Source organism: Patiria miniata, unplaced genomic scaffold (genome assembly GCF_015706575.1).
Source record: "Patiria miniata isolate m_02_andy unplaced genomic scaffold, ASM1570657v1 HiC_scaffold_10, whole genome shotgun sequence".
Taxonomy (NCBI): domain Eukaryota; kingdom Metazoa; phylum Echinodermata; class Asteroidea; order Valvatida; family Asterinidae; genus Patiria; species Patiria miniata.
This window is the reverse complement of record NW_024037048.1, coordinates 6254167-6262364: the sequence shown is the minus strand read 5'-3', so window position 1 is coordinate 6262364 and position 8198 is coordinate 6254167. Positions and strand designations below refer to the sequence as shown.

The window sequence follows — 8198 nt, the reverse complement described above, 5'->3', positions numbered from 1 at the left end:
CCCCTGGCAAACGTTTGTTCCAGCAGCAGTGTCAAAATGGCGTCCAGCTTGGTGGCTTCATCCCCCACGGCCCGAAGTGCTATCCAGTCAGTATAAAAGAGATCAGTGGTCCTGTCTTCCCCTCTATCCGGTTCGATAGTAAAAACGGCACGCTTACCAAAACGAACCAGCCGGACAGAGGAAGGAGAGCTGGCACCTCCATGTCACAATATCACAGTAAGAGATTACTAAATGCCGAAGTTTCTCCCGCAGACATCGATGGTGAGAGTGTCCGCGATGGAGGGAAGCCGGCTGCTCGTTCTGACAGCCTTTGCGATATTTTTCGTGCAGTTTGGAATTCTGAAATCGTTTGGCGTGCTGTTCAACCCAATGCAAGACTCACTGCAGTGCTCGACAGCCCAGTTAGGGACCGTCGTAGGCATGACCCACAGCCTGGGTCTTGTCTTGGGTAAGTGTGTGTATACGATATGTCGACTCTTTTCGATCACAGATGTCCATGCATTCTGTTTATCGGGCTTGTTATTCGTTATTATAGGATTTAAAAATCTAAATGATGTACACATTATGCAGTTGGAAGGCCGAACTGGCATATCAAATTTGACTGCTGCCTGTTATGATGGTAAAATATGGTTCAACATAATAAACTAGAAGTGATTTCATGTACCCACAGCTCCTCTTACTGGTAACATTGCACGGACAATCGACAATCGCTTGTGTGTGATGGTCGGCGGAGGATTGCTTTTCGTCGGGTTCTTGGCTACTGCGTTCGTTAATAACATCTATCAGTTGGCAATCACTCTTTCACTAACAGGTAGGTGTGTATATCTGAATGTTTTATCAGATATAAGCAGCTTGGAGCTCGGTGTTATCTCTCACAAAATGACAGTGTTGCATACTTGCGTGCTCGGTACTCGTACTCGAATACTACTCGAGTACCTTTTTAAAAGAGTACTTTACTCGTACTCAAATGCCAAAGTACTGGTACTCGAAATGACGGTAATCGTACTCGAAATGACGGTACTCGTACTCGGGCATACCGGCAGCAAAGCACTCGAACTAGCCTCGACATGTCGAAATTGTACTCGATCATCAAAGTACTCGTACTCAAATAGCAGTACTCGAAAAAAAAAAATAGTATAGCTTGACTTATCACGGCCTTATTTTATCGATACTGTCAGTTTGAAATGGTTGATTTGATTGGCTTACGGAGAAATCGAAGTTTCCTGATTTTCCTCTGTGCACGTCCGGACAAACAAATTTAACAGCTAGCCGTGAATTTGGTCTGTATATCGGTCTGACTGGTCCCTGGCCAATTACGCACAATGAACCATTTGCCGTAAATGCCATATTCGGAAGTACCAATATGCGTACTCGGAGACCTGGGCTTGTACTCGGAAGTACTCGTACTCGTACTCGTACTTGGTAACCTACGTACTCGGCAGTACTCGGTACTCGGAAAAAAAGTACTCGACGACAACACTGCAAAGTGAAATTCTACATTGAGCGTGTAATAAGGGAATAACAGTGTGAAGAGCCGGTCTTCACTGCGTGATAATGACCGGGTTTGGGGGTGACCGCTGTTAATGGACCGAGACGAAGGTCCATTAACAGCGGTCACCCCCAAGCCCGGTCATTATCACGCAGTGAAGACCGGATCCTCATACTGTTTTTCCCATTAATAAATACCCTTTTAACGAAATAAACAGTTAAAATGCTCCAATTTTGTGACTTTTTTCCGGCAATATTTCCAGACTTTTTTGTGTTCATGTTCATGGGCCATATTTTAGCTTATGCGTGGTACCCTGTCTCTTCAATAAGCGTTGTTATATACACCACAGCCGGGCGCAGGCTGCGCTGGACAATTACAACGTCTTCATTGCGTACGCGTACGACTTCTGCTGCCGTAGCCAAACAAATTACAACAATGTTTTCATATTTTTACCTTATGGAGGAAGCTGAAATTTCGTTTACACATTCCTTGTGTCCAGAATTACAAAGATGCTTGGTTTAGGAAAGGTAAATATGTCGATGGGCGAAGTATTTACAGAAAATAAATCGTAGATCTACGCTTTCGTCGTAACATCCTCAGTATAGTGCAATGCCGCTGTACGATGTCGTTTCAAAACTTCCTTACGCGCGCGCACCCATAGCAACTGTGTTGCGTACGCGCGCGTCAGTCTCACGCGAAGGTGGTTGAGCGCATGTGCAGTGCTGTATTGTTACAAGCTGCCGTATGACTGTTGTAAATTTGGCCAATCATTGCCTTCCATGGGGCTGGATCAATGCTGGTTCAGGGGCCATTTATTCGCTTGTTCTTTGAAGCCGGTCATTATCACCGTTAATGCCCGGCCACGTGATCGAGTCTCGACCAATCAGAAACCATTAACTCTCCAAGGTATTTATTAATGTAAAATAATATTCCAGCCTTCAACAATCGTATATTGTAAACGTTGATTGATACAAGGTGTGCGTGTGGTATTAACTTGAACATCAGAGGTGGCGGAACGCTTTTCAAAATGTGTGTGTGTGGGGGGGGGGGGGGCGTCACCAAAAAGGGGCACTTGCTCAGAAAAAAAGGCACCTTCCGTCGGTGTGAAAGAGGAGAAAATTGTGAAACCATTTTCGTTCACATTGCAAGGAATACATGTTACCCGGAACAAAATTTACTAACAACATTAAAACACACACTTTTAAAAATGTTTGCGTTAAAAAACTCTTGATTCCCTTACTCAAAAAGTACAGTATAGGCCTTTAATCCTGAAATAGTCTCCATATAGCCGTATATTGTTTTCAGATAAGGTAGTTTTTCCCTTACCTCTCTGGGTCCGCCCTTGAAGTTGACAAATTAGGCCAAAGCAAATATACTTCAAAAAGCTGAGAATGGATTCTTTTTTTTTCAGGTTTTGGTTTAAGTCTTGCGTACATTCCACAACTGGTGCTCCTGCTGGTGGCTTTCCCTGAGCGTTTCTCCCTAATTTTTGGCCTCGCTGGAATGGGCAGCTCGCTTGGTATGGTGGTCTGTCCACCAATTGTCGACCTTCTGATGATGACGTATGGGTGGCGTGGGGCCATGCTAATCATGGCTGCCGCCAGTTTCAACGTCACCGCCTTTGGAGCCATGCAGCGGCTGCCGTCGTCAGGCTATGAGAAACTGAAAAAAGAAGACATCGAAAGTTTATCTGATGACAGACCGAGAGACATCCGTTCCAAGCTTAGTGCCTTCGCCTCTGCAGTGGTCCAATGGCTCTCAATGCATCTCTGCATTGAACATCCCAAGGTGCTGCTTCATTTAACCGTATGGCCCCTTCTGGGGGCCATTTTCGCGGCATGGATGGTGTTCCTGGTTCCACACGCCATAGCGAGGGGTATACCTAGCTTTGAGGCTGCCTTCCTGTCGACTGTAGGGGGGATTGGACATCTCCTCGGTCGGGCTATTCACCCATTCATCCTGGACCGCAAGCTCATGAGTGCGTTCTGGATGTTTGTGATACTTAATCTCGTTAACACTGTCTCCTTTTTCCTGGACTATGCAGCTGCAGATAACTGTTTGGTAAGTTTGCTATAAAACAGCATGGATGACATTTCCTGGAGTGATATCGTTGCAAAGGAAAACGGAAATGTACAAAAGGTCAAAATAAAAGAAAGGAAGAATGTTGCCAATTTTGTTCCAGATTGTTATACTTCGACAACCGCATCACATCCCGGGTAAAAACAAAAATTATTAAAGTAAAACCCGTCCATTATACTTTCAAACGAGATAGTGAGCGTTTTTCAAAATAAAAATAAAAATATGCATAATGAATTAGATTCTTCTTTTTTCTTGTTTCGTACTATACCCTACAGGCTCTGATGTTGTTGGCCAGCGTAAATGGGGCCGCAGAAGGAATCGTCAATTGGATTATTCCCTCGGTCTCAAAAGAACTCTACGAGGAATCTGGCTATGTCATGGACATTTGCATCATAGGTCACTGCTTATTCGGCGCTGGGGAGATCTTGGGCGGTTTTCTGGCGGGTAAGATTTCGTGTTGCCCCTGCTCAGGACTGTTTCTGTTTCGGTACTGCGTAAACACCCCCTGGAGGGTGAAACACGCAGGCGTAGTGCTGGCAGAAAGATATTAATCTAGTTGAGTGCGGTTTAAGAGGTCACATCCAAAGTTAACAATCTGATATGAAGGTATCAGCAGTAGCGGCTTCCTTTGTGGAGAGTGGAATAAGGTTCCACTCTGATATTGTACGTGGAATGAGGGAATATTTGTAGCAATCAAGGCTTGTTGGTGTTAATTTTAGCGGAATCAACGTAAGTCAGATGTGCAGCCCCTTTAGTTGACCCATGTTAGATGTTTTGGGTAAGTTTGTCATTCTGGAAAGCTACTAACTGTCCTGCGTTCTTCCAAAGTTAACCACAGTCAATTTTTCTTTTAAAAATGTCCGTAACACTGGCGTCCCTCTTGTAGTTCCCAGTTTTGTCAGAGTTTGTGCGTGGGTCCCAAGTGTTTGCACAATATTCCAACGGGAAGCGAACTAATGTCTTAGAATGTCGATTCTTTCACTTGTTCGCTGCAATCGTGTATGTCTTTGAGAAGTAGGACCTAGCCCACGTAGCGTAGACGGCTTACTGAAGCTGCCAGTCGAACTAACACAGCCATGTGGTTGCGAAGACCTAACTGAAACGTCGCCGTTGTGAAACAATTAGAGTTAATCCGATTACGTACCGGCACACTTGAACGCTAGAGCAGTGAAATTTATGCACCCCAAAAAACATGGCTTTTTGAACGCTGTGTTTCTCAGAGAATATGCTCAGTATGATTGAAATGTAATATTATAACGGAGGAAGAAATTCTAAACTTCATGTCAGTGAACAAAATCGCCGTCATCGATGCCGAAACGTCAATAATGGTTTCTGGTAAATCTGACCGTAAAGTCGGGAAGCAATCGTTCGAGAACGTCCCCAAATCTAACGCCCCCAAATCTATGTATTTATCTCCATTTCTAGGTATCCCCTCAAATTGTTATTTCACGAGTAGTTGAACACTTATAACATCTAAATATATTCCGAATTTCAGCTTAATATGTTGTCGCAAACGCTTGCGTTACACCTCGAACTATCTCAAAGGAAAATTCGGCGAGGATTTTCTGCCCACCAAACTCACGTGCATTCAGGTTGGCCGATTTTGGGGCAACCAAGCTGACGAAGCGCTTATATTATCATATCCATTAGCGTGACTCGGCGTGACTTCGCGTGGGTCTCGGTATAGACCAATGGAAGCCGGCAATAAGGGTGATATTTATTAATTAATAACTCGTGAAGGAGGCGATACTGCAAAGTTTTACTGCACACCATAATGCATAGGAACCGTATAATTATTTGCAAGGCTTGAAAAGATCGACAGGTATTGCAAACACCAGTGTTACAACTTTTAAAAATGGTCCGATGGTCAATTTGACCTCTCTTCGGAAAATTACTCATAACTATGTCACAAATTATCAGATTTGGACGTTTGATGTCTCATGTTATAAAAGTGGAAAGGCGTATCTTTCAAACCATACCTATATTTTCTATGTTGGTAACACATTTGACGTGATTTCATTTCTTTAATTTGTTTCAATTCAGGAGCGTTATACGACATGACACAGAGCTACAGTGCTTCGTTCTTCTCGCTTGGTTTCATGGCTGCTGTAACGACGACAATGTGCCTCATTGATCGGCTCGCGTCCAAGTGTTTCAATGAAACTAACTGATAACCATTGGCTTTTATTTCCAAGTAAAATTTTCTTTTTTTCGCGAGTGGCTGTTTATAAGCCTTTTCGGAGTTCCAACTGCGCGCATTCGTAACCTGTGACAAATGTTTGTCTCAAATGCCCTTTGACAGTACCCACAATGCACAAACCGCCTTTTTGTAAAGTCAGTGGCGCGATGTTGTCAAAGGCCATTAGAGACAAATAATGCGCGTTGTCACAGGTTACGAATGCGCAGTTGGAACTCCGAAAAGGCTTATTGTAACGTCCCTTGGAAAGCGAATCGCGGAAGTTATTGTGTAATGTAGCCATGGTATACGTTTTGAATAGCGCCCCCTTTGGAAGATGGTGTTAAGCCCCCAAGGCCCCCCCCCCCCCCCCCCCCCCCCCCACTATTTGAGTTTACGGAGGGCCAGGGCGGATGTCCGTTGAAAAAACCGTGTCTATACCTTTCAGCACAAAATCTTTGAGCACCCCTCCATTGTAACCTCAAGTGTAGGGGACACGCCCCCCTAGGATGAGAACCCTGGCTACGCCGCTGGGCTTAAAACACTATTCAAACCGCTAATTGACTAGAATGGCTGAAATATACATTCGATCAGAGCCTAATCTTTCTGAAAAACAAAACGCAGCATTCTACTAGTGAGATGTCGGGCCCTCCTTACATCCAAGGTCTGCTTTTACTGAACTTGCCCATTATGAAAATGATAAACGTTTTGCGTTGTAAGTAGGCCAACTCATTCACTGTAAAACCTACACTCTAAAAACTGTGTTAAGCAGTTTAACACAATCTTGCTGTCAGGCTTTGTAAACATGTTTAGCAGCTAAACATGATGTGTTCAATTCCTAAACATCAATGTTCAATTGCTAAACACTATCCATCCTTACACTAAACATGCTTAGTATTTACAAAAAAGTTTACAAACTATAGCTAGAAAGTGTTTGGAAAAGTGTTCAATTGCTTAACACAGTGTTTTGCAGTGTAGTGATTAAATCTGAACACATAAATTTGTTGGGGCAACAGTTTATAAACACTGTAACGCTTTTAAAGGGATATAACGTAAAAGACCCGAGCTCAATTTTGAGTCGGATTATTTTCAGGTGTCCTTGTACCAACAACAAAGCCTCAAACGTTTCGTTTACAAATTCGCCTCATCAACGGTTCTGCTTTGAAACTATGGGAAAAGTTTAAATCAGGGAACAAAGGAAAACACAAAGCCAATCCTCGGAAGCATGTTGACCCACTTATTGTCTTGATATGTCTTTAATCTTACTTTAAATATGTAATACATTGCTATTGCTGTTAACAAATTGATTTCAAAATCGAAATCAAGGCTAGTTACGAAATAGAAAGAAAACCGATTATTGGCAATTTAGAAGTGTTTCGTTTTCGCTTGATAATACTGAGCAAATTCATTCCAAAATTTTAATGTATGTACACATGTCACAAAACTATGATCATAATTATCAACTTCGTGACATAAACAACATAGCGGACTAGTTACAATGTTCCATTTATATAACAGGTTTTTAGTTTGTAGTATACGGTCTTGAAATTTGTAATTAAATTTGTTCAACTTAGCTTCTTTTATATGTATAACTGTTTTTGTTTCCGCACAGAATTCCACTGTATTTCTTCATTTAGTATATCTTCCCAGCGTTTGTGACTAACTGGCGTATTTCTTTTTTTTTCATCAATTAAAACTTTGTATATTTCTTTAGTTGTAATGCTAATCCCTGAATAATATAATTGTATTTGATTGAAATGCGTATACAGTTGTACAAAAACACATTTGTGTATAGAATGTTTTCCATTCATTTTGTCTAGTCTGGTTCAGAAAATTAACATTATTAATGCACATGTATGTATAAATAGTCCTTTTAAAATAATTTCTGTCATATTGTAAATTGTAAGCCATCGCAATTCAGTCATTGGACTACGAGAATGGTATGAACAATAAAAAAAAAAAAAATTATTACCCCACAGTATTTGTGTTTTTATATCAGTTGACTGTAAATCGATTTGTACAGTCTTTGTTGAGTTCAGATCCTGCCGACAGAATATTAACTCTTCCTAAAATTGTGGAAGGTTTAAAGTAATACGTGAGCAGCACTTTGGTTTTTTTAAATTCATATTGGGGACTGAAAGGTCTGGACAACATGAGTTTAAAATACAAAATGCAAAGGATTTTCCATTTCTCAATCTTATTGTTTAACAATTTGAATATCCAGTTACATTTCAGTGCTATATTATGATTATTAAGATTATCAACAAATGGTTCATGAGTTTTTGATTACCTGCGCTGTATGTGAATCCAGTCGTATATACAGGGTGAGTAAAAAAACCGAAACCCAAATGTCGGGACCATTGTTTTAGTGAAGTTCTGAATGTAACACTTTCAAAATCTAGCATGATATCAAATTTCAACTCTTTCAAAACTTTCATAAGCTGGTACAATCTG

General features: G+C 41.6%; 1 protein-coding gene across 1 annotated transcript; it reads left to right on the top strand.

Annotated features, from left to right (window-relative positions):
- Nucleotides 1–276: 276 nt before the first annotated feature.
- On the top strand, nt 277–5786 carry LOC119740391 (monocarboxylate transporter 12-like). Its single transcript, XM_038215675.1, has 5 exons — nt 277–448; nt 671–811; nt 2901–3550; nt 3844–4012; nt 5612–5786. Exons 1-5 carry the CDS (start codon nt 277–279, stop codon nt 5737–5739), a joined length of 1260 nt encoding a protein of 419 aa, XP_038071603.1. The 3' UTR covers nt 5740–5786.
- Nucleotides 5787–8198: the final 2412 nt, after the last annotated feature.

Bases quoted from the DNA above. Each gene is read 5' to 3' on its own strand.
- LOC119740391 (XM_038215675.1), top strand. From the start codon at position 277: ATGGAGGGAAGCCGGCTGCTCGTTCTGACAGCCTTTGCGATATTTTTC. The intron at 812-2,900 runs GTAGGTGTGTAT...TTTTTTTTTCAG, and splicing joins AATCACTCTTTCACTAACAG to GTTTTGGTTTAAGTCTTGCG. The intron at 4,013-5,611 runs GTAAGATTTCGT...GTTTCAATTCAG, and splicing joins CTTGGGCGGTTTTCTGGCGG to GAGCGTTATACGACATGACA.